Raw genomic sequence first — 27,292 nt, forward strand, 5'->3', positions numbered from 1 at the left:
ACATATATTCATTCACCATGGACTATTCCTTCACACACACACACACACACACCCCTTATAGAAATTGGGTACACACACACACACACACACACACACACACACACACACATATATATATATATATATATATATATATATATATATATATACATGTACAAGTTATATAAGCTTTTGAAAGTGAGTGTTACTAGGGCTGGAGAGACAGTCCAGCCATTTACAATACTTGTTGCCTTTGCAGAGGACCCAGGTTTAACTCACAGCCCCCACACAGTCACTAACAGCCATCCATAACTCCAGCCCCAGTGATTCTGATTCTCTCTTCTGGCCTCTGCAAGCACAGCATCTACATGGTACACACATATGCAGACCAAATACTCATACACATAAAACTAGTTTTAATCTTTAAAATTAAAACAATATGAATATGGCTTTACCAAAGCCCCAAGGCAAAGCAAACTGCTAGTGACACTTGTGTGTACGACACATATAAAGGCTTAGATACTTTTAGATGCATTTAACATCCACGGAAGCTACTCCCTTATTTCTACACATGATAGGGTCTGCTGCTAGAATTCATGTTTTCCCATTTTTACCTGTTAATCAAGTATCACCCAGGCAGATGTTTTCCCAGCAGAAGAATACATGCCCCAGCCTTCCTTGCAACAAGACATGACCCCCTCCACCCCCATCCCTGAAGTTTGAACCAGTAACTGAGAAACAGCAGCCCGGCCTCTTCTGGGTGCTACCATCAAAGCAGCTGAGTATGGCAAGCTCCCTTCAGGTCTCACTGTCCACATCTGGCAGTGAGGAGTGCAGCTTCAGGTGCAGCCTAGGGTGGAAGCCCCCGCCAGTCCCCTGGACCTGAACTGCCCACCCTATTGCAGACGAGAAAAACCATTCTGTAACCTTGGGCTTGAAGAGTTGCTGTCAGAGTACTTTAGTCCATCAGTATCTGCTCTGGGGCGTACTGCTGCTCTCTGGTCCCTCGGGCCTAGCCTCCTTGGCGTTCTAAGCACCACTCACCAGTTAGGATTCATTTCCTTGTCCATGACTGGATACCTGAACTACAAACACTGTGCTTACCTCCTCACATCAGCCTAGAACCTTCTTCTCTAAAGAAGAATCTATAGTGCCCTCTATATTGTGCCTCCTGAAGCTCTTATTTTCCTGGAGTCAGCCCAGGAAACACTGGGGACCGTTCCTTCTCATCTTCTTGCTCTTAGACCCCAACTGTATATGACAACTGTATTATGTTCACCAGCAGGGGAAAGAGGAAGATGAATCCCAGGACATGGGATTACTACACATTTGCTTCTTCGCTTTTCTTTCCAGTCAGTGGCTCAGGAAAAAAAAAATTTACCCATATTTTGCATCCTTGTCCTCTCTTTCCAGTGAAAACCTCAGCCAACTTCTGTAATACCCAACTTTGGTTCTGTTGTTGTTGTTATTGTTGTTGTTGTGTTGGCTTGTTTGCTTGTTTGCTTGCTTTGCTGGGCTGAGGCTCAAACCTACGGCTCATCCACTCCAAACAAGTGTCCTACCACTGAGCTACATCCATGCCTGACTTTTCTACATCCCTTTCCAAGTTTCACTTTGGTTCTCTTACCTTTCTCAGAGCAGATGCGGTGAACGATTTCATTTTTTATGTTCTTCAGAGAATCGAAGTTCTGCCCGAAGTTAACCCTTTCGTCGTTCCCGGCAATCTGCCGCAGCTGGGTTTTGTTTGCCTCGCCAATCCCAATGGCGTGAATGGTGATGTGCTCAGCCCGCAGTCTGTTGGCAGGTTCTAGAACGCTGTCGTTTGACTTCCCGTCAGTCAGCACGATGAGGTAACAGGGAACTCCGTCAGTCCTCTCTGACTTTCCCTTCTTTATGAGTGGCAATATGAAATCCAGGGCTTTCCCAGTGAATGTCCGACCTTTGAGTTGCTTGATGTTAAAAACAGCCTTTTTCAAGGCAATGCCATCCGTGTAGCGAGAGACAGGAAATTCCACTTCATTCTTATGTGAATACTGCACAACTCCAACCCGGACTTTGTTGGGGCCAATAGGAAACATGTCTATCACAGATGACATAAATATCTGGATTTGCTCAAAGTCTTTCTTACGGATGCTGTACGACCCATCAATGAGAAAATAGATGTCAGCCTCCTTTGTATCCACACAGCCTAAAAAGGAAACAAATGTGAGGGTGTAGGTACTCTGTCAATCATGGAGCAGATCGAGGGAACTTTGTCCCAGGCTTTGTGAGGGAGCGTGAGGCTGTAGATAATCTAAAGAACAGAGCCTCAGAACCAGGAAGTGATGACGCATGCCTTTGATACCAACACTCAAGAGGCAGAGACAAGCAGATCTCCGAGTTTGAGGCCAGCCTGGCTTACAGAGCAAGTTCCAGGACAGCCATGCTACACAAAGAAGCCTGCCTCAAAACAAACAAACAAACAAAAATAAACCTCTGTGTTGGTATGGTGCCTGGATCTTTCTGTCCATTTTAACCTTCGAAATGTATCACCATCTTGGGAAAAAACGGAAACACAGCAAGGCATAGTGATTTATCTAAGATCACACAGCCGGTGGACAAAGAGCACATTTTCAAACTGTAAGTTTCCCACACCGTTATCTCCTTATGTAAATAAGCCAATCTTCTAAACACAGGACAACTTGACCATTTTAGAATTCTTGTTGTTGGCAACTTTGGGGGAATTAGTGATTCCTGACACTGCTGTAGACTTTGAGCCAGCATTCCTTAAGAAATAAAAAGTCCAACCCAGAGAATTACAACTATGAAGATCAACACACAAAGCTTTGGAGCCAAAATCATAACCCTCTGCCAAGCACAGGTTGATTGGGGCTTGCAAGCCTTGAGACTGAGCAAAGTGAACTGATACATAACCAATAAAGAGTGGAGGGCTCACCAGAGTAAGGCAGCAGTGGCCAGTGATGCTAAAGAGAGCATGTGGGGCGAGTGCAGCAGATCCCAAGGCTTCCCTGCCCTCTGCCCTCTCACCAGACACTAGACAGCACGGTCATCAGTCACTGATGCTCCTACTCCATCAACTTAGAGCCCAGCCAGGAATGCCCTTACTGCCTGAGTGTGAGCAACTACATCAAGGGGTGAGGGGGTCCATACATTTCTGTAATCCCAGTGCTGGAGGGGTAGAGTCAGGAAGATCCCTACAGTTTGTTGGCCAGCCAGTCTAGTCGAACCTGGGGACTTCAGGTTTAGTGAGAAACCCAACCATAAAAAGTAAGGTGGAAACCAATTGAAGAAGACACGGCAGTGACCTCTGGTTGATACGTGCAGGCACACATAAGTAAGTATACACACAGGTGTGGGGCATTGGGCTATGCAAAGACAGTCTAGTCTCCGGTCGAGCTGAGATGTTGAACCCCGAGACCCAGTAGTGATAAATCACCTACATGGGATAGAAGGAATTCACTCATGTCTCCTGGAACTCTGGCTCCTGTTGAAGTTACCACACCCTCAGCCCTCACAAGAGAAGTATGGTTAGTAGTCACCTGGGTTAGATGCCCACCTGGGGCCGAGTGGAAAGCATCTGGCAGCCCTCCCACATCCGCCTGCCCAAAGCATAGGAGGAACTCTGGCTGGGCGTGGGCTATCCTCCCTCCCCACTCTTTCCCCTAGGCCCCTTTTTAGTTCCCACACATGGAGCACATGTACCTGTACTAAAAACCCTACCCATTATACTAAGGATACTTTGAAATTAAATAAAAGTTAGGGTCAGCGAAATTGTTCAGTGAGTAAAGCAATAGCCCTGTAAGTCTGACACCCTGAGTCCAGTCCTCAGAATCCATGGTGGAAGACAAGAAGTGACTCAAACACTGTCCTCTCAACTCCACAATGTGCCAGGCCACATGCGTGCTTGTACCTCAAACGCCTCCCACCCACATGATCAATACATCCTTAATTAAATAAAATCAAAAGTCGTCTCGTTTATAACTCACTGGCTGGTGGAAACTAAGCCTCGAACAGCAGCTACAGAACGTGTCCACCAGTTGGTTAGGCAGAGATGAAATCCGTCCCCTGACATAAGGCCTCACAGCTCAGTCAAACAGAGGTAAAGTTACCAATGTGTAGATTTGGCCTTTAAAATAGAGATGTTTGTTGTCAACTGGTAGCACTAGACCTGTCAGTCACAAAAGCGACTTTCTGGAAGGACACCACACCCCTAATAGTCATTTTATTACAATTTAGTTTCTATCTTATGTCTAGGAATAGAAAATGCTCTGCTCAGAGGACATGAATGGCCAGGCTCCTGGACACTGACATTTCTCACCATTACAGTATCTGGATAATGTAAATGCCCTTTGGTTTATTAATGCTCTGAGAAACAGAGACAGGGGGACAAAGAGACGTGATGAAAAAACAAGCCAAGTCCAGTGTTATCTGAAGATGGGACTATAGATTATTTTTTTTTCTTCTTTGTGTCCATCTGCACTATAAAAAAAGTTTTATGTATAACGTGCATGGCTTTATTACACCTTACTGAGGCACAATTGGTACTTTATAAAATCGATCCATTGTTTAAGTATGTCGTTTGATGGATCTTGGCATATTTATAGCCATGCAACCATTATCTAGATTCTGTTTGTTTTTTGATTTTTAATGTTCTCACAACCCTTAAAAGTCCCCTGACTGAGTTTTGCTCAATGCCCATTCCTGCCCCAACCCCAGACAACCATTCCCATTAGCTACGTAATAACAAATATCTTCTAGACATACCGGTTTTATCCAGCTCCATTTGTTCAGCACGGGTAGAAACCTGGGTCCAGATTTCATTGCGGATCTTCTTTAGGAAGTTCCCACTGTATGATTCCAAGTGACTGTAGGAGCTGTGTGTAGAAATGCTCTCCCTGGAAGGGTATGACACTATGTCTTCTAACTGCGTGTTGTTGGCCCCTTCGATGCCCAGTGCAAACATAGTTACGCCCTCCAAGCGCAGGTCCAGCGCAGCCTCCCGCACCGCGTCATCTGATGCTCTGTGGGTGACCAGCACTGCAATCTGGGGGACGCCCTGTGCCTTCCTGCTGCCACTGGACTCTGAGAAGCCTTCTTTCCTCATCTGCTCAATGGCAGCCCCAACATTAGATGCCCCAGTCTGTAGGGAGAGCTTCTGAATTTGCTTCTGGAATCCAGACCGGTTGGTACTTGACCTCAGGGAAGAAATAGTCTGAGCCCTGTCGCTGAAGCTCATCAGCCCAAGACGCATGCAGTTGTCCTTCACATCCACAGAGCTGGTAACATTCTCTAGGAAGTTCTGCAGGTCCCTCAGATTCTGTGTGGTCCCCACGGACTCGTCCACCAAGAATATAAGGTCGGCAAGGGAGTCTTTCTGGCAGGAGGCGGGAAAGGGGACTGTGGAGACAGAAAAGTTGTGAGGTTAGGAGAGACCCCTGGCCCGGGATGAGAGGACTTCCAGGATGGTTGAGACGCTAATGCCAATGGACAGGATTACCACAAACTCAGTCTGAACTGCTTCCCCTTATTAAACAAAACAGCAGAATTCTGAATAATACTGGCAAGGTCCTTGAGTTCAGAGGTTTCGTGTGGACACTTTGTTCTATACTTAGCCAGTTTCCTGCCACATGCTTACAGCCAGCACTGCCGCAGCCATCTCTGTGACCACCTCTACAATAACCCTCATCCACACCCACCTTTCACCAGCAATGGGACCATCATGGCTGCCACCACCTTCATCACTCTCTCACGATGACGTGCAGGGATGGGTTGGTAGACCTATTTCTGACCTCAACAAACTCACACTCGATGGCCAGATTATATTCTTTCAAGAGCTGACAAGTGCTACAAAGACAGCAAAGCAGGAGGCTTGATTGGCTCTAATGGGTGTGAGCTTGGGGAAGAGACTCGCCCATTCGCGCCGTGAAGTCCGGGTAGGCTTCTCTGAAAGGGTCCCATTTGGGTGAATGTGTAGGATTCGATCATAGGAAACTTGGAAGAAAGAGAAACTTTAGGAGAAAGAATAGCAAAAGGCAGAGACAAGCAAGACATGCATCATGGCTAGAGCCAATGGATGAAGGGAAGCCATGATGACAGGCTCAGAGGGAGATCTCAGGTCTCCTGGGAGTCACATGACCTGTTTTAAATGTCTTAATGTGGGGCGGTGAACTATGCACAGACAGCCTGGTCCCCGGTTGAGCACAGGCCTTGAACCCCAGAGGAGACCTGGTGGGCGGTGACTTCTGCCTTCATGGGAAGGTAGGAGTTTGGCTATACCTCCTGGGTCCCTGGCTCCTGTCGAAGCTTCAGCCTCCCACAGCCCCCTGCAGAGAGGTGTGTGACCATCAGTCACAGGAGCAGTGCCCCAACCTCCTGGTATTCTGTCCGGACTCCAACCCCACAGTTACCTAGCAACAGCCAAGTAGCCCCAGCCCACTATAAAAGGAGCTGCTTGCCCCTTCCTCACTCTCTTGCCTCTCTTATTCTCTTGCTCTTATTCTTGCTCCCTTCCCACCCCCTCCCCACCTCTCTCCACATGGCCATGGCTGGCCTCTCCTTACCCACTTTCTCCCTCTCTCTGCCTTTCTTCAATAACTGCTTTAAAACCAAGGACTTCCTCTTCTCATCAGGATCCGCCATGCTGGAGCAATGGAGCAGGTTTCCCTCTTTCCAGCCATGCATGCATCTAACTTCCCTCTGCTGGGAAGTCTCCCTGTGCTCCAGCCCCAGCCCCTCCGAACCAGCCACCTGAGCTAGCCAGACTCCCTCCTCCCTGCCATTTTCCCTTTGGCCCCCCAGGCCAGAGTTCACCCAAGGGTCCCCACTCTGTTCTCAGCGACATACAACAGTGTCTGGGATGTCCAAGAGTGAGAACCTGTCATCTGTGACCTCCATGTGGCCTCCAAAACCGGCTCTTCCCCAGCAGTGTCTGTGGTAGCCAGACTCAGGCAGTTCCATGGGGACCCCAGACTGTGTGTGCCTTCCTTACCACCCTCCAGAGCAGGGTCCCGAAGCCTCTCACAGTCCAATGCCCACCCAGCGGCAACCGGCAACCTGGGGTCCTCCTCGCCCAGTGGCCCTAGCCCCAAGCAGACTCGGGATCCCATTTTTGTCCCACATCTTAAGTATCGCTCTAGGTACTGAAGGATATTAGGAACTCAAGGTTACAATGAATAACTCTTCTGGGCTGCTGTCCTTCAGAGGCATGGCCGGGCTTCTCACCAGAGCAGCATTCTTACTGCGCATCCACCTAGAGCGGTGCCTGACCCGTTTGCCTCCTCATCCGGACGGCATGTGCAACCTCCTGTTTTGTTTTCCCTTCGTTTCTTTTTTTTTTTTTTTTTGGTTTTTGGTTTTTGGTTTTTTTCGAGACAGGGTTTCTCTACATAGCCTTGGCTGTCCTGGAACTCACTTTGTAGACCAGGCTGGCCTCGAACTCAGAAATCCACCTGCCTCTGCCTCCCAAGTGCTGGGATTAAAGGCATGCGCCACCACGCCCGGCTGTTTTCCCTGTTTCTTACTGGTCCTTTCTAGCCCCCACGTCCCCAGTGACTGTTGGGTCTCAAGGGTAATCTGCTTTGACGTCATCATTGAAAACTCAACTAAGACACAATCCTTCAATAAGAAGGTGTGAGCAAATGAAGCATTAGCATTCCTCTTTTGGGCCAACGGAGTCAAGAATCAAAGTAAATGAAGGGAAGGCATGTGTGTCTCTACATGAAATCCGGGTTTCCCAGAGCTGAAGGGAAGGAGCTGGACGGAAGCTGGGAGGTAACAGAGATGGCTTCTGGAATGGAAATCAGAACTTTCCTAACTAAGGACATGCTGCAGGGGCTGGGGTCATAAGCCCCAAAAGGACACACTTTGATAGCTGAGGTAAAGGCTGATCCTGAGTAGCTCTGAATACATAAACATCAGCATGGATGAAGGGGTCCCCAGAGATGTTCTTGGGGGGTCCTCTGGAAAGGAAATGGGAAATTTTCACATAAGCGAGGTAACAGCTGAGGTCTTGAATTATGTACATGAGGGAGATACTGAGCCAATTCAATCCGATATGTCCCCAATTGCTCTTATTTTTATCCATAAGCCTTTGATAAATATTACTAGTATTTCTTCAGTTTAAACTCCGCTGAGAGAAACTGTTACTTAATAGCAGCACTTCGGAGTCTCACTAAAAAGCATTACTAATGCATCACACACACACAAAAAAAAAAATCCTCATATTAAATATATGGAAATGTGAAATATTTAGCTATAAATGTAAAAGCTATCACCATAGGATGACAGGCCACATAGCTGGAACTATGCCCTCTATCTGGAGCAGGCACTGGACAGTACTCATTAGACAGAGGATTAGAAGAAATGGTGTAGGAGGGACCATGCTACAAGCCCCAGATTGCAGCCCACCACACTGCTGACCAGACAAGTCACCCCTATACTGCCTGTGTGACAAAGCATAAACACGTGCAGACAAGCCTCTGGTCCCACAGTCCCCATTCCCACCGGGAGCTGTGATATGCTAGCTGACTGGCACTTATTGAATTACTGCCCATAAACCTCACAGCACCAGGACTATGAAGAAAAAGGAGCCATCTAGATGGGTTTCTGAAATCTATGATAGCCTGATGTTCATTTACTCGTAACAAAGAAACAAGACACCAGCTCACTCTCCAGGTTCAAGGAAGACAGAGAAAAACACAAGCTGCCAACTCTGCCCCTATGGCACTGCCCACTCATGGTCCAGGACAGGGACAAAGAGAGATGGAAAATCATGGGAAAGGTGCTGTCATAAGATGTGCCCAAGGAATGCTGGGACCCAAAATGAAAGCCCAAGGAATACGGGCTTGAGATTTAAATGATGGCTCTCTTCTACCTAAGGGGGGCAAAGGAAGGCAACAGGATTGATGTCAGAGAAATGGCACAGGCAGAGGCAAAGAAAAGGCTGGTGTATATATCCTCAATAGCTCAATGCAGCTGGTGTCCTGAGACAACACAGATGGGAGCTGCCATGGGTAAAGGTGGATAGATATGGAGCCCATGGGGATTGGGTGCCTCCTCAAGACCTTCCTACCTGTCTTATCAACATGGTTGGCAGCTGTGGTTATAGCTGCAGGTGTGGTTGGGGCTACAGGTGTGGTTAAGTCCACAGGTAACCCTTCCCTGTACTTAGTCACATCCTTGATGATCTGTGTCATGTTTGGGGCAAACATGCCGAGGTCTCTGACAGTCCTGAGATTGAAATGGAACTGAGAGGTGGCCATGGCCTTCAGGTTTTCCTCAGAAGCCTTCTGCACCCCCACGGAGATGATTTTCACCCCATCTTCCCGCAGGGCCTTCGAAGCCGCTTCCACATCATCCTCAGACTCCGCTGAAGCCAGCACCACCAGGATTGGGGGGAACTGTTTCTTGTCTCTTGCGTTTGTGGGAGCAGAGAAGTAGGTCCTGTGAGCCTCCTGCAGGGCGTTCCCTATCTTCAGGGAGCCACCGAGGAACCCGAAGTTCTTCTTTAGGTGGTTCAGCATGGGGTTCCTGTTCTTGAAGGTGCCCAGCTGGAACTCATTGTGGAGAACATCACTGTACTGGGCCAGGGCCACGCGGTACTTTTTGGCCTCTATGGGGAGGCTGCTGATCATCTTGTTGAGAAAAGTTCTCACAAATGGGAAGGACTTAATTCCCAGGTAATCAGAGCTGTCCACCAGAAACACCACGTCTGCATACTCGGGGCCTGGCCCTGCACAATAAGGAGATAGCAAGCAAACACACAATCTTATTTCCACCATCACAGTTTAAACCTCAGTAGTCCCTAGACACTATGTCCTTGTGTCAAAGCTTTATCATAATTCCAAAGACCGTTTTTCCTGGAAGTCAAATGGAAGAAACTACTACTTCTGCCTGACATGTCAAGGGGTCATTAGTAAAGTTACCCAACAGATCATTTATCTTCAAATCTATCTCTGAGGGTAATTGGCTTTCTTTTCATTTCTGGAGCCCCAAACTACGATACTGTCCTACAAAATTAATGACACAGTAGTACCACTCCAGAAGATCACAATGTGGTTTAAGAACTAATACCTATTTTTGGATACCACAGAGAATAAGCAGTTGTCTTGGGCTGGAGAACTTAAGAAGAACATGAAGAGAGACTTTATGTGTATGGACTCTTTGGGGACCGTGAACTAGGAGAACCGGGATCAGACATGGGCACAAAGCAAAGAGAAGTCACCCGTGTATCACCAGGTCTGCTCTGAAAGCGGCTGAACCATACATTGCCACAGCTACCCCATGCAGAGGCAAAGGGGTCAGTGTTTCAACTCCCCTAGGGGCCCACCATTGATGCAGACCATCTGCCAAAATTGAATAAAAGAAAGAATTACAGGTATGGCTTCTTTGGTAAAGGTGATCTGGGAAAGCTGAAGGCTGTAGTGCAGCTTTTCCGCCTTTGGTGTTGTTGGGGTTCAAAAAGGTTGGAGTCCTGAACCATTACAGATTGAGGATGCTCAGACTGGGGCTACTCAGTGTATATATTTCATATTGTAGATGGGAAAAGGGCAATGATTTAGTCACAGAAACACTTAGATTATGTTTTCTGTGTGGGATTCTTTGTCTTCCACCTACTAAAGAGGAAGCATATATATTTATCATATACCAATACTATATATTACATATTATATATTGTATAATGTATATCATATATATATATATATGAAAGCACATATTAGTAAAAGAGATAGATGGTCAGAGTGAATCTTTATATACACACCTAGCAAAACCAAACTACTACTCTGTGCTATGATAGCCTCGTAATGACTGTTGCCTGGTTGGCTGTCTGCTTTTATGTCGACATCACACAAACCAGGATGAATTGAGAACAGGGAATCTCAATTGAAAAAACACCTCCACCAGACTGGCCCATGGGCAAGCCTGCAATACATTCTCTTGATTGATGATTGATGTGGGAGGGCCTAGCTTACTGTAGACAACAAATGTCACCCATCAGGCTGGCAGTCCTGGGTGCTATAAGAAAGCAGGCTGGGCAGGCCATGGGAAACCCTAAGCAGCTCTACTCCATGTCCTCTACATCAGCGCCTGTGTCCAGGTTCCCGCTCTGCATCTCTTCCCTGATTTCCCTCAGTGGCACACTATGCTGTGGAATTGTAAACACAAATAAACCTTTTTCTCTCCAAGATGATGTTGGCCCATGGGGTTTTACCTCAGGAATAGAAACCCTAGAAGACACCTAGAAACTATAGGAAGATGTAGGAATCGTGAATCACAGTTCTACTTCTGAAATAGTTTAGTATGCTGAGTTCTGCAAGCTTGATGGAGCCCTTCCTCCTAGGAGAGCAAACACCGACTGGAAACGGCAGTAAGAGACGATTACCACAGCTATCTGCTCACTCCACACACCCAGCTTGCAGAGGAAGGAATGCTTTAACCTCTACCTACAGTGTTTGTTCTGGTGACCATGTTTGACTGTGATGGAAAGTCCCCTGGGTGGAAACGGGATGCAAAGACACTCTTGGATGCTCATCTCGAAAGCTGAACTCTGCTCACCTCTAAGTGCCTGCAACATTTCTAAAGATAAGGCTGAAACTATTCTATTCACAAGTAGGCTTAGTGTATTCTCAGAGATATGAGACACTGAGAGTTATGCAAATCAATGAATAAAGATTTTTCTAGCCAGGGCTATATGATTTTTTTTACCCAAAGCTTTCCCTACCTTTAAGGGATGAAGTCATGTTATCTCCTATGGCTTTGTTGTTGTTGTTGTTGTTATTATTATTATTATTATTATTATTATTATTATTATTATTATGTGATATATACTTTGATCTGTTAGTAAATAAAAGTATTACTTTATATTAAAGTTTGATAAAGCATGAAAATGTTTAATTTTTCCAAATAAAAATTAACCAAAACTATACCGGTACCTGGGCTCTGGTCTGCCAGGGTTTCAGTCCAGAGGATTAGGACAAATGCAATTAACTGGAGCTTCATTCTGTTAACGGGGTCCCTTATTTTTATTCTGAAAAGAAAAATGCAATATGAATTATACATGATGGTATACTGAAAAGAAGTATTTTTAAAAAAAAGTAGGCATTCGTCAAGCACATGGAAAATAGATGTTGAGGGCTGGGCATGTTGGCCATGCCTGTGACCAGGGCTGGGCAAGGTGGCCATGCCTGCAATCCCATAATTTAGGAGTGAAAGGCAGAATTCAGTGTCCATCTTCATTCTCGGCTACAGTGTGACTCCAAGCCAGCCTCAGCCTAAGCTGCAGAGACCTCCATTCTAGTTAGTACAAATAGTGTCTCATTGTGGTGTTGATTTGTAGTCCCTTATGAAAACTGATCATATCTTTTCCCATACATGTTGGGTGCTTATATATCTTCCTTGCAGAAACAATTATATCATGCCTACTTTTAGGCAGGCTTTTGTTGCCGTATAGCACAAACTCCTTACACATCCTGATTCAGACACTTAGCAAACAAATGGCTTGCAAAGAGACTTGTCCCATTCTGTGTATTATATTCATCTTAAGATACACTTTAAAATAATAATGGTAATAAATCTTTTTTTTTAAGACAGGGTTTCTCTATGTAACAAAACAGCCCTGGCTGTTCTGGAACTCACTTTGTAGACCAGGCTGGCCTCAAATTCACAGAGATCCACTTCTGCCTCGAGAGTGCTAGACAAAAGGCATGCACCACCATGGCCTGGCAATAATTTAACAAATTATTCTTAAATTGAAGGAAAATATTCCCTAGAATTAGAACTATCAGTACAGGGCTGGAGAGATGGCTCAGGGGTTTAGAGCACTAACTGTTCTTCCAAAGGTCCCGAGTTCAAATCCCAGCAACCACATGGTGGCTCACAACCATTTGTAATGGGATCCAATGCCCTCTTCTTGTGTGTCTGAAGACAGTTTCACTGTATAAATAAAATAAATAAATCTTCCAGCTATAGGTTATCTCAGTACTTAGGGGTGGGTCAATCTCATACTTCTATGATCCTTTAATGCTAAGTTAGAAATAATTTAGTAGTGCAAACATATTATATTTTAGAGGTTTTAATCTCTTTCTGGAGTAGAGATAGCCCAAACCAGACTGGGGACTCAAAATAAGTTTGAAAAGCTTCTAAGAGGACAAACTCAACCCATGTGCTTCCCAACTTTGAAAGCATGATGGGAATTCAAACTAGCATGGCTTCTGGGAGGAGGGAACTCCATGTCTCTTGTGGAGAAATAGTTAAACCACACATCAGGCTATCAGGCGGGAGCAGTCTCCTTGGATACTGGGCAGCAGTGTTCATTCTGACTGGGTAACTGTACTTCCTCTTGTTACCAAGGAAACCAAGGTTTCCTTTTGTGTTCTCCATCTTGTTAAAAAAGGAACATAAGGACAGTTTTACTGGGGCTCAGGAGAAACACAACAGGACAGACAAACCACACATCTTAGCGGCTTTCTGGAGGAGAGATGGAGAAGGGACAGAGAGAAAACCAAGAGCCAAAGGGTGGCAACGCTTTGGACAAAGAGCAAGAAAGCCCATGGAAAGCATGCTTAGAATTTTGGCCAGTATCTGAAAAAGATACCAAGAAAGGAAAAAGAAAACCGTGCTTAGGGCTGGGCGGATGGTCCGAGTTCAGAGGGGACCAGATTCTAGGAACTTGTGTTCCAGGAACCACACCAGGGATACAGGGTTAGAACCCGAGATGGCTGATTCAGAAAGGGAAAATACTCCCAAGAACGGAAGTGGGCTAGTAGGATGAGGAAGGAGCCCAGAGCGCACTGGATCACAAGGCAGACCGTACTTTATAGGACTTTATATGGTACTCGTCTCTCTAGTTTGTATTTAGAGGGCCTTCTTCAAGCATGCTCTGCTCATTAGATGACGCCCAGGGGAAGACCAGCTTCTAGCCTCCCTCTGCATACAGACTGAGCATGCTCTGTTTGAGACATGAAGCCCAGGCAGGGAATCGTCTCCAGCCCATTCCCTTCCAACTGGCTTGCTCAGGTGTTAATCTCGACCGTTCCTTCCCCAGCCCCTATTCTCCTGTGATGGTCTGTTTTGAAACGTGCAATTTCGGGTCTTGAGGCGATTTGGTAAATCAGGGGGAAAAAAAAATCTTAACAAAGTATTTTTGTGTTTGTTTTGTTTTAAGCCCATGGTAAGGCTTGTGATATTCTAGCAGCGTCAGACACTAAAAGAAACCAGAAATTATTTAGTAAGTTATTAACACAACAAAGGCGTTGGGGTCTTGAGTCCTCTGGCTTGCAACTGCTTATGTAAACAGTTTGTTGGAAGTTTACACAACTAAATCCTAACACTAAAACAGCTTATTAATTAGCTTACTTTTTTTTTTTCTTCCTCTCCTTTTGCAGCTAAAGGAACGAGAAGAGATGGATGAGAGTAGAAAATAAAAGAAAGGGTAACCCTCCCATCAGGCGCTGTCTCCTTTTTCCCAGGATCTACCCTCCTCTCCTCCTGGTTCATCATCCATCACTCAGCATAAGAACCACACACACAGAGAGACCAGGATCTAGCATGGACCAGAATAAGGGGCTCAAGCAAAAGGGCTAAGGCCACAACTTCAGGAACCACAAGCTCCAGCTGCTGAAGGCCCCAGACCACACATGGTTGCCGTTCCAGAAAGCTGGGATCTGAGATCTATTGAAGTTGAAGAGTAAATCCAAGGTCACATGGCCTCTGGTGCTTTGGCCCATTTTTGGGGACATCTGGAATGCATATTTGGTTTTCCCCATCAGTAGGGACAGTGAGGGGGCCCAGCCTGATTTTCTTGTCTTTCTGTGGGTGCTACATGGTTCTGTGGTCTTTGGTTCTCATAGTTTTCTTGTTTCTTCCCTGGCTCCATTCCTCAGAGAATGTGTGCTCTCCTCCATATTCCCAGATCTATCAGTACACCCAGGCCCAAGCTTCTTGCACATCTATCGGTCGGACACTTAGCACATTGCGCCATGTCCTGGGACTCTGCACAGACTTTTCTTAACCCATCTTTTTTTCCCTGTTTGAGCAGCTGCTGATGGCAGGGTGTCCCACCACTGAAAGTTCTAATTGTCCAGCTCATTGTCTGCTCAAAACCCAGGTCCTCAAGAAAGAGTTGTTGAACTGGGTTAATTAGGAAGTGATAAGAGGCTCCATCCACCCAGCCATTGCTACTCAGTGCCCTATCAAACCTCCCATTGCAGCAAAGCCAGGCACTTCTAGGACACAGGGCCATGTCTTGAGTGTCTCGAGAATGACAAAGGAATGTTCTATACATGAAAAGTCAACTCTACAGTTTAAGCATCCTACACCAAGCCCAAGCACAGTGTTTAACCTTTGTTGTCAACTTGACTGCATGAGAACCACCTAAGAACACATCTCTGGGCTTGTGTTTGAGAATGTTTCTGAGAATTTTAAATAAGAGCAGAAGACCACCTGGATGTATGTGGCACTACTCCGTGGGCTGGGGTTCTAGGCTCAATCAAAAGGAAAAACTAAGCAGCTGGAACAGCTCAGTTGCTAAAATGGTGGTTCTACAAGCATGAGGACCTGAGTTCAATTCCCAGCACCCACATAAAAAGCCAAATGTGTATCTGTAATCCCAGACCTGGGGAGGCAGAGACAGGATTCTCTGGCCAGCAAGCCTAGCCTCATTGGTAAGCTCCAGGCCAGTGAGAGATCCGGTCTCAAAAGAAGTAGGCAACATTGCTGAAGATAACACCAGGGGTTATCCTACCGCTGACACAAATAACACACACACACACACACACACACACACACACACACGCATGCACGCGCACACACACACACACACACATACACTTTTAAAAATAAAACTATGTAGACAAGTATGGCAGTGCACGCCTTTAACCTCAGCAGTTAGGGGACAGAGACAGGTGGATTTCTATGTGTTCAGGCCAGCCTGGGCTATATAGTGAGTCCCAGGACAATAAGAGCTATGTTAAAAATAAGTAAATAAATAAATAAATTAAATAAACTGTCTCAAAAAAAAAAAAAAAAAGACAGTGCAGTCTGAGCACCAACATTCATCTCTCCTGCCTAACTCCAGGAGCAATGTACCCAGCGGCCTCACTCTTCTGTCACCACGCATCTCTCACCATGATGAACTGCAACCTAAAACTGAGACTGAGAATAACCCCCTCTTTCCTTAAGTTGATTCTTGCCAGGTGTCTTGCCATATCAACAAATGAAATAACTAATACACCATTCTACCCTATTGGACCATTCTTGAACCGTCCCTGGGGGATAGGGCGACTCCAGCAGGGTACAGGGGTACAGAGACAGACCTAGCTTCACCTATGCAATAAGTGGAGGCCCATGGCTGGCTCAGGGTAGGAGAAATAGAAAGCGAGTTTTGCCTGCAACATAGGACAATGAAAATGACAACCCAGTCTTTACATAAAGCAAGAGCAGTGAATTTCCCAAGCCAAGTCCAACTCCTGCTTTAGTTAAGGGCATCCTTTCTTTTCTATGGCTTCACTAGGCTTTATATAGTTCAAAAATATTTATATACACAAGCATATTCATATATGTACATATGTGCTCACATAGACCCACACACATACTTCTGATACATTGCCCTCATTCAGCACACTTATCTTGAGAATCAACTATACTCTTGGCACTGTTGAAGGTGGTTTAGATTTAGCAGAAGAAAGCAGACAAAAAGCTTGCAAAATTATTTCCGTCCCCTTTGTTTATTCTCTGAAAGGCAAACTTTTCCAGAGCAGAGACCAAGTCTCTCCGACTCCAGTGCTTAGTGCAGAGCACTAAGAAACAAAGGAAGTAAATGAGAAAGGTAGACAGTGGATAGCTATGTAAGAAGACAGCATGAGGCATCATCTCAAAGGAGAGCATCAGCAAAACACTTGGAAAACAGCATAGAATTTGGGAAAGGCTTCAAGGAAGAGGTGGCATCTTGAGAGGATTTGAAAGACTCCTGGAGTATAAAAGGCAAAAGTGACAAAGATCAGAATGACAGCGAGCCCTGTTGGTAGCAATAAACAATAGAGGTATGCATGTGTATGTGTGTGCACTTGAGTGTGTGTGTGTGCATGCATGTGTGTATTCATGCATGTGTGTGTGTGTGTGAGAGAGAGAGAGAGAGAGAGAGAGAGAGAGAGAGAGAGAGATCAGAGACTGGAGACTTCTACATCAACAGCGTCAGGATGTTGGGGGCGGGGAGAAAGGGAGACTTGGAAGACAATGTAGGAAAAGCAGGGTTGAAAGGAATAGATGGTAGAAGACTTAGATACCCTAGGGAGCTGTGAAGGGACTTAACTTTATCCTGTTGGCAACCGTAAGCCACAGATGGGCTTTGGCTGGGAGAAGAGTTGTGCTGGGACGCTTGGGGTACATGAAGAGGATGGGGTACATGAAGAGGATGATTGACTGATTGATTTAGCATCACGTAGACCTTGAAGGAGCCTTTGAGTTTACTTTCCAATACTGAAGTCATCTTATGCCCAAAAAGGAGGAGATCAAGGATGGAGGACAGAGAGGAGCCAAGAACTGGACAACACTGCCTGTTAGCACAAGGGAACTGCCCCACAAGCTTCTCTCCTTTCTGCAGGAGGAGACAATATCTGATATTTCATTCTAAGGACGTACTCACCAGGACAGAGGGGATTAACTCTGTGTATGCCTACATCTTCTAAGGCCAAGATGAATAAGGCTTAAAAGAAACTCTGCTATAGGCAAGTTAACAACTCTGCCATCTGTCACTTGCTAGCCAGTCAGCCCCACAGTAGACAGGTAATTCACGGAACTACTGCAGGCTTTCAGGTACAAAGAGTAACGTACATTAAAAAGCCTCCTTCCAAGGCCATATGAGTCACTTAAGGAGTCAGAATAATTTGCAAAGAGATGAAAATACAGGGAGTCTCAAATGCCAAGCCATAAACTAAGGAATTGGCTTTGTAATAAAAGGCAAAGACAGAACCCTATAAATGTTTTAAATTTTTTTGAAAAAATTTTATGGGAATTTTTTTTTTTAGATGAGGCTTATTCTGGTTCCTTGAGTTTCCTGTGAAACCTTTGGATATACGTGTGGGAGGTAGTATGTTGAGGAATAAAGTATCCAACAAGACTTGGCTCTGCATACTCAGCATTCATAGTTGTTAGTTAAATTATGGGTCCTTACTACTGAGCATCCAAGGTTTCCCCTCACTGTGCTTTTAAGTCCTTGATGCTACCTCACTCAAATGAATATGTATTTTTTCCTAGATTTGTTTCCCAGTCAGCTGTCTTGATTAGCTTGGTTTTGGCTTTGTCTTTTCTTTAATTTTCTTAGTTGTGAGAGGTCAGAACGGCAGTACTTACACATCCCTGACTACTACGTGGCCATCAACACTCTTTATCATTTCTCTTTACCACTCCCCCTAGGTATGTACTTTTATTTACTAAAACCACAGAAGAATGAACTAATATTAGGTATCTTACCCACATGGCCCACAGCTAGCACGCGCCATGATATTAACCCGAGTTAATATTCAGAGACAACGAATCTCTGAATAATCAAATCCAGACGATGGCTGCTGAATTTGATTATAGCTCAGTCTTTGTAAATATATTATTTAAATCTCATCACAATGCAAAGCTAAATATGTGAAGTCATCTTTACTCTCTCACTTCTTCTACAACATAACCCTGTCCACCCATTAAGGAAATAGACCAGGGACCAGAAGAATTGCTGTCGGCTGACTGAGCACATATCTTAGTCAAATGCCTGTCATTTTTACTTCCCAGAATTACTATGGGGTTTAAAGCTAGCAATTTACATAACTTCCTTCAAGGCCAGGTAAAAATATCACTATTACTCTATTTCATGCCTGAAGTACTTCTACTTGGGGAAGACGATCTGTTTTACTTGAATGCCCTTAAACCACTCAGTTACCTAGAAGGCTGGCATTAAGACGTTCTCTCCAACACCCCTATTCATTGATATAAACATTCATGTGCATGTGGGTATGTACACACACTATATTCTCCAAAGAACTAAGAACTAGTCTCATCTTGTATCAGTATTGCAGACTTGCAGTTTCCTGTCCAATAGTCCAACATTCTCAGGTTTTTTTTCTCTATTAAGAGAAGCCCTATAGAGGCCAGAGTGATGGTTGAGCAGTTAAGAGCTCTTATTCCGCTTGCAAAGATGCCCATGGATGCAGCTGGCCTTTGCTACTTTGTAAGTTCTTCTTTCTTCCACCATTCTCCACCCTTTTTCTACCCTTTCAACCCTCTAACACTACATAGGAGAGAAAGAAGGATAGAGGGGAAAGGGGTGATGTTATCATTAGACCATTTCCTGCTGATTAGGGACATTGAATTCTTTGGGGCAAGTTTGATATTCGCCATTAGATTACCTAATTTCATTTTCTTGTTGTTTCTTCTTTGCTCATGACTACTTAATAAACCATGACCAACAGCAATCAACAGCAAGCAACCAACAACCCAACAACAAAAACAACCCCACCTGTCAGCATTTATATACCCTCTCAAAAGTCCCCAAAATTCCAAATATCACACAATTGCAGAAACTAGTTGCAGCTGGCAAAAATCACACATTTCCTAGAGAATGAGGCAAATCATAGTCAGCTGCTGTGGACAATCTGAGACAACCCCACATCTTACACCTGGGATTAAAAACAAAAACATATTCTTATAGTACTTGTTTTTTAAAAAAATAAAATAAAATTCCAAAATTGTCACTACACACATGGCTATTCACAACCACCTGTAACTCCAGCTCCAAGGGCTCTGACACCCTCTTCTAACCTCCATAAGCACTGTACACACACACAACGCATTTACACACATGTAGACAAAACGCTCACACATAAAATATAAATAAACAAATAAGTAGGTAGATAAATATTTAGGAAATAAAGGAAAAAGAAGGCTGGAGACATGGCTCAGAGGTTAAGAGCACTGTCTGCTCTTTGAGAGGTCCTGAGTTCAAGTCCCAGCAACCACATTATGACTCATAAGCATTATGAGATCTGGTACCCTCTTCTGGCATGAAGACATACAGACAGACACTGTATACATAATAAATAAATAAATCTTAAAAAAAAAAAAAAAAAAAAAGGAAAACGAAAGAAAACCTTATATTGATAGACAAGGTGACAAGCTAGGCTATGAAAACTCACTATAAACTCCCTGGAAGCTAGGGCTATCTTACAGATAGATGAAGAAGGGCTGTAACCCAGCAAGAAAATAGAACTTTTTTCAGTGTGCTAGTTCTCTGGTCTCTGTGGGAAAAAAAATTAGTGATAGTACGCACATGAATACATTGTTAAGCTTTTAGCAATACTCATATATAAATAATTAGCATGTAAATTATAGATTATGCTTTCCTAGTAATCAAGAAGTCTGGCCAGATCTCTGACAGTATGCATTACAATTTACTGAAACTTAGGTTTCAGTTTCCAAGTTGTTAAAAACAATTAGCCTAGGCTGGAGAGATGCCTCAGCAGTTAAGAGCACTGACTGCTCTTCCAGAGGTCCTGAGTTCAAGTCCCAGCAACCACCTGGTGGCTCACAATCATCTGTAATGGGATCTGATGCCCTCTTCTGGTGTGTCTGAAGACAGTGACAATATACTTGTATAGAAAACAAATAAGTCTTTTTAAAAAGACTTAGCCTAAAATTAGCTATACAATTATAATGTTAATAAATGTTAGCACGTATTCAATATATCCACTATGTGGGAAAAAAATTTATATGCTGTCTGCTTTGGCTCAATTCTTCCTTGAGTTGTGTAGAGTAACTATAATTACACCCATTTTACAACGAGACAGAGGATGAAGTACTACTTATCATGCTTGCCCAAAGGCTTGCAGTCTCTCTTGACTACAAAGATATTTTTCTAATACACTACTTCATCCTCCTAAAATTCTAATTCTATCATTCTGGTCTCTTCATGACCCTGCTTCCTTCCAAGATAATAATCATTAGCCTAACACATCATTCCATGCTAAGAGAACGGGCTTGAGGTATTACCTGGGACCATCATATGAGCACATACTCGTTGAAATCTTCAGAGCAAACCATGTGCAGCCTAAATCTGAAAATTAACCATTGCAAACTGTGGTGGCTAGAATAGTTAATGTCCCCCCCCCCATAAACTCATGTGTTTGAATGCTTGGCCCATGGGGAGTAGCACTATCAGGAGATGTGGCCTTGTTGGAGTAGATGAGTCCTTGCTGGAAGAAGTGCATCACTAGGAGGGTGGGCTTTGAGGTCTCCTAGTGCCCAAGCTCTGTCCAGTGTGAAATGGTCCCCTTCTGCTGCCTGAGGATCAAGATACAGAACTCTTTGGTTCCTCCAGCACCATGTCTGCCTGCGTACTGCCATGCTTCCTGCCATGATGATAATGGACCAAGCCTCTGAAAATGTAACCCACCCCCAATTGAATGTTTTCTTTTATAAGAGTTGCCTTGGTCACGGTGTCTCTTCACAGCGACAAAACCCTAACTAAGCCACAAATCATCTTTGCAGGCTTCCGGTACTCCCAGAGAAGCCTCCTGATTTCCCTGACATAACTAAAACCCTGACCAGTATCTGATCTTGTGTTGAGCACATCTCTGTTTTACCTGAGACCGTGGTGGCAGTTCAGTGTCATTCGCCTGTGATTGGTAGGGAATATTGGGGAAACATTTTTGAAATAAAACTGGCAAGTGCTGAACCAGCACACCACACACTTACTGCATCCAAAGAGAGGGGAATCTGGGAAAGACCTGCAAAGAAATCGGTACCAAAAAGAAGATATAGGCTTAATTTAATTAAACCACTAAAAGAAAAAGTACGAAATTGGTAACTGACCACAAACTATATGTGTGCCTTTGTTATCAAATATTTAATGAGGTAGGTTCTAGGCAAAGATGAAAAGCCAGTTCATCTGAAGGGATGATTCAGAACCTTCGGGAAATGTGTTTTTATATCAATTCTTTAGAAGTTCCAGGATGCCCTAGGGACCACTAAGATGTCACAGCTAGTAAAATGGCTTGCTGTCAAGTCTGAAGATACGAGTTCAATCCCCGAGACTGCTTAGTAGAAAGAGAGAATTAAATCCCATAACTTGTCCTCTGACCTCTGAATGTACACACCAGCAATACGTGTATACACACACACACACACACATTAAGAACTAATAGTGTACCTATTTATTCTACTTGTAAATTGTAGCACAATAAACCAAAGTATACATGTCCAAATAGTATATCTTGCAACTGTGGGTTTTTCTTAGACACTTTGTTCAGAATTCATAAACTACATCTCTTCCAAAATTTCTAACCAGTCAGGCTAGATGAACAATATCAGCAACAACAATGAAAATTAACTTCTGAAGGGCAGCTGAGCCCTGAAAACCAACATCCACGTGGGCTAGGAAACCCTGCACCTAATTAACAGGCTTCCACCACTGGAGATGAAGCAGGCCTCAGAGTGGAGGTTCTGAGAGCAGCTAACTCACTCAGAATCTTTGCTGGAGTTCCCCCACACGCTAAAAACTCAGCAGTGTTTGTAGAAGCTGTGGGTGCTGCTTTGAGGAAATCTCACAGGGCAGTTCAGGGTTTGAGGCCAGACACCAATTCCCACGATTCAGTGTTTCAGAACAGTGTGGAGTCCACCCACAGTACACCCACTGCTGTCTATGAGGGCTCTCAACATGGGCCTTAGATATCAACAGGCTGATGAGGGATAGAGCAGTCCGGCACCCACTGTCCTGGTCCGCAGTCCCTCAGATTCACATTCATCAGGTCTAGGTTGGAGAACCCCCCAACCCAATGTGTCGAGCAGGCATTTCCAGTAAGCTTCTAAAAACCTGGAAACCACACTGCTTTGAGGTCCTCTTCTATTCTAAGAGCCTCTAGGGCAGAGGTTCTCAACCTTCCTAAGGCTGAGACCCTTTAATACAGTCCCTCATGTTGTGATGACCCCCCCCAACCGTAAAACAATTTTCCTTGCTACTTCATAAGTGTAATTTTTTAAATAGCTGATATGCAGGATAAGCGACCCCTGTGAAAGGGTCATTGGACACCACCGGGAGGTGGGAGGAGGGTCACAGTCCACAGGTTGAGAACTGCTGCTCTAGGGACCTCAGTTTCCTCTAGTGACAATATTCTCTGAGCCTCGATTCTGGAACCCAAGCAAAATCGGCAGAGGAAGAGCTTCTCCTTACACCCTGAATCTCAGGCTGGGAGCCCTGCACCCCACACTCACCAAGACTTCCTGGGGTCCCCAAGGATCCTGGGGTAGCCCGCAGTGCAGCCCTGTGTACCCTTGGAGCATGCGCCTCCCTGCTGGGTTCCTGCTGCTCCGGGGGCAGGTGCTGACCGAGCACCAGCAGCTCTTTTAAATCAGCGCTGACTCCTGCCCTGCGTCCTTGGCCCGGCTCCCCCAGGGACTCTCTAAAGCTTGGCAAGCTTCGACTCCAGCGGTCAGAGGCCTCCAGCTGTCTTTTGGCTTGGCCCTCTGTCCCGGTCTTAGGGAAGCCGCATGAACTTGGCAAGGCAGAGTTTCTCAGAAATCCACAACCATCTCAGCTGACTGAGAGGTCACTGTGGCTACTCGGGCTGAGAAGTTGCTTTATGGCCCTTTGCTCTGCAGTTCCTCTGAGCTAGCCAGCAGGGAACCAGAGAAATTTCCTAGGAGGGCCATGCCAGTATGGAGAGCAGGATAAAGAGATAAGGCTAATCTGAGAAGCAGCTGCAGGTTTTCTCCTGGGATTTCTGGAAGGGGAAGGGGGTGAGGGGTGGCAGGAGGTCTGAAAGCACCAGCTATCCTTACTTAGAGTTAACACTGGGCTTTTGTTTGTCTTTTGTGGACCTGTATTGGTGTCTGAGATTTCACCTCACCACACATAAATATGAGACACCTGCTGGAGTTACTTGCAATGATTAAAGCCTATCAGGAGAGACTAGGGTTCTCCCTTGCTGAGCAAACACCTCCAGAACCCCCACCCCCACCCCTGCCCCAATAATGCTTCTGATGTTAGAACGTTTCCATGTGTGTCCCCACAAAGAATGAGGTGAGAAAGGGAAATGAGATCGGAAACCAGATAACTAAGATTTTTTTTTCTTTTATTATGTCGTTCGCTTTTTTACAGAGAGAACACAAAATTCTGTAAACCAATACCTGCTTTGGTTTGCAATAATAAGAAAAATTATTGTGTGAGAGTAAAATGGTTTGTCTCCAAAGAATGTATCCCTTCCGCTCTGAACCCACTCACTACAGAGTTCCAAGCGATCTGCACAGGGTGTCCCGGGATCCTGAATGTGAGTGAGTGTCACAGCTTGCTCTCCAGAAGACTCTCAAACCTGTCCAGACTTTAGCAGTTGTTGACCACAAAGTGAAGCACGGAGTGACACCTGGGGGGAGGAATATTGGCAAGCCAGAGCTGGAGGAGAAATCAGTTTCTAACTCACCCTCACTGGTCCAAAGGGAAGCAGGGGGCTGTTGTGTCCGAGGTCCCAGGGAGCCAAGGATCTCGCTGGGAATCACCTTTTCAAGTGGAGTTACTTAATCAAGAAAAGACACCCACCTGAGTCAGAAAGTTCTCTAGAAGGTATTATTAGGGGAGGTTTATTTGCAATGCAAGCGGTACAATTGTGATTTAAGTTTTACAGTCCCCATATGAAATCAAGAGTCTTTGGGGATCTGTTGCCTTTTCTGGAGAAATCAACATTTCCTGTTTCCTTTTTTCTTCTTCTTCTTCTAAAACCGAAACAAATTTCCCCTGAAGAAACTGTAATGTAAACACAGCCTATCTTGAGGATTGTATTCATTCTCATAAAGATACGTTAGCTGAATTCAGACCCAAACAGAGGGATCTGGAGTTCAGCAAATGAACGCGTCCAGGCAGGGAGAACACAAAGCCTGGGATCCTAGCACAGAGGAGGGACTCTGGCGAAGCTAAGTTACTTTGCTAAATGGGGTTGCACGTTGTCTTTTCTCTGGAAAAGAAGAAGGTGTTAAACAAAGAAAAAGAAAAACCCAGATTCTTCAAGTATAAAAAGGCTTTTACATTTTTCCCAGATGTTATCATTACTTACACTTGCTGGTCGTTAACCCAGCCTGCATAGTGCCTGTCTTCTGCAACTGCTTTGAGAACTACAGCTCAGTGTTAGAAACCAAACTCTGCTCTGTGCTCCTCAGTCCCCACTGGGAAACATTGGTGGAGCTTAAAATCCATATTATCAGGAATATGCAAAATGATTTTGGATGCAGATGGCTTGACTGTTGTATGACTTTCTCTATGATGCAATCAGAACTCTTAAAAGAAAACAAAAAGAACAGGAAACTCTTTCCGGGTGTCACTTGGTCACGCCTGTGATAAATTAGATGGATTAATAATGGGCAGGAATATGGCTCCATTTGTAAAGCATCTGCCTTAGAAAACTGACCGCCTGAGCTCCGATCCCCAGAACCCACGAGAGAGCAGGCCGCGTGTGTCTTTAATCTCAGCAAACCTGTGACAGGTAAATGCGGGAGAATCTACAAAACCTCACAGGCCAGCGACTCTGGCAAAGGCTCCAGTGAAGGAAGAAAGAACCCAGACTCAAACATGGTGGTAGGCAAAGACCAAACCCCAGGCTATCTTTTGACTTCCTACCCTAATACACATAAAGTCATACACACACACACACACACACACACACACACACACACTGACACACTTTTAAAATTAATAACAAATGTTTACTCATAACCGAAGCCAACCCACTCTCATCTTATTATTGAATAATATTAGAATATAATTTGCTCTCATCTCTCTATGCTTAGGGCACACTGAAAACAAGTATAGGTGACTTAGCTGCTTCCTCCAGGAAATGCTTGCTCCTGAAAGACAAGGCTGTAGCTAACCAAAATAGCTGGCTAATCAATATTGACCAGCTTCCCAAAACAGCTGGCTAGGCAATAGTGACCAGCTTACCCAAAAGACTTGCTTCAACTCCCTTATCTCCCCGTTTCCAACAACCCAAAGCCAACATGCCATGAACTCTACCCAAGTGCAAACCTTTCTCTAACTTGCCAACCCCACCATCCGGGCCAGGACCTTACTCCTGCAGACACCCCCTGACTCCCTTCCAGCAGGGCTCTGAAGGCTCTGTCCCTGCAGATCGCACCTTTACTAATCGCCTTTGTCTAATCACCAGGGCATAGCTCGGTTGCTAGGGTGCTTGCCTAGCAAGCACAAAGCCAGGGGGTTGATCCCTGGCACTGCCCAAACTGATTGTAGTGACACAATTCTGTAATCTCAGTACCTAGAAGATGAAGGCAGGAGAGTCAGAAGGCTGGTGTCATCTTCAGCTATCAGCCGAATGTGAATACATAGAATTTGAGGCCGGACTAGGTTACATGTCTCAAAAAAAAAAAAAAAAAAAAAAAAAGTTTGATAATCAGGGCGATCTGTTGGTGTTCTGGGGAATCTAGCTGTTGACATTACACTGTCATTCATGTGTGTTACTCTGTGTTACAGAATCACAGAGAAGGGTCAAGGATAACTTGGCACAGTACAGTCAACAGAGGCTCAGTGAGACAGTGAGTCTCCAGTCCAATGCTGCAAGCCTGGAAACTATGTCATTAAGAGAAACCCTTTTCCCCCAGGAACCACCAGAAACAGAAAGTTCATGGATTCCTAACTGAAAGCCTCCCTCAGTGCTGAAAAAAAAATCTCTGAAATTCAAGAAACCTGAAGAGAACCTGTCTGGTCCTGCAGGGGGCCGGTGAATAAAAGTGCCCCCAAGACTGAAAACCCCACGTCCCCATGAGTCAGCCAGCCAAAATAATAGCCACAGGCCTCGCTAAATACTTGGAGCCACGTTGCAGGCGTGTGTCTTCATTTTGATGTTAAAGCTAATAAAACAATATTTCCTTTAGATCTTACTGAACAAGAATAACAACTCCATTATAGATTACTAAGCTGTCAGGGAAATGCACAATTGTATTGGCGCGACATCTTCCAGACTAGAATGTGAATTTGGGGAGACAACAACTCTCAGTTCACAAACAGCGAGATGAGGATTTAGGATGATGACGATTGTGGGCGAGCCGATCTGTTGTGCTGGCAAAATGAACATAATAATATTTGCCACACAATACCTCAGAATAAGGCAAAATGATGTACTTGTAAAGTGTGTCTTCTGTTATGTGTCTTACTTTACTGGCTGTCTGATTTGGAACAAGTTACTTGATTTTATTTTTCCTCTAGATTGCAGTTCCCCGAGTTAAGTATACAACATATTTCTGTTCCTGTTCGTTATGTGGATCGGTTACCTCTGAGAGCCCG

At 44.8% G+C, this 27,292-nt stretch overlaps 1 protein-coding gene across 2 annotated transcripts in view; it reads right to left on the minus strand.

The window, feature by feature from the left end:
* The window catches only part of Col6a5 (collagen type VI alpha 5 chain), a 103,180-nt gene extending 79,869 nt beyond the window's left edge, over positions 1-23,311 (minus strand). For both annotated transcript variants that reach the window (XM_029543803.1, XM_021207498.2), the window contains exons 1-5: positions 23,224-23,311; positions 11,910-12,004; positions 9,050-9,709; positions 4,744-5,376; positions 1,607-2,167 (exon numbers count right to left, since the gene is read on the minus strand). In XM_029543803.1, the coding sequence (XP_029399663.1) occupies positions 1,607-2,167; positions 4,744-5,376; positions 9,050-9,709; positions 11,910-11,976 (1,921 nt within the window). In that variant the 5' untranslated portion in view covers positions 11,977-12,004; positions 23,224-23,311. The remainder of the gene's footprint in view (positions 1-1,606; positions 2,168-4,743; positions 5,377-9,049; positions 9,710-11,909; positions 12,005-23,223) is intronic.
* Positions 23,312-27,292: the final 3,981 nt, after the last annotated feature.

Source organism: Mus pahari, chromosome 10 (assembly GCF_900095145.1).
Source record: "Mus pahari chromosome 10, PAHARI_EIJ_v1.1, whole genome shotgun sequence".
NCBI classification, from domain to species: Eukaryota; Metazoa; Chordata; class Mammalia; order Rodentia; family Muridae; genus Mus; species Mus pahari.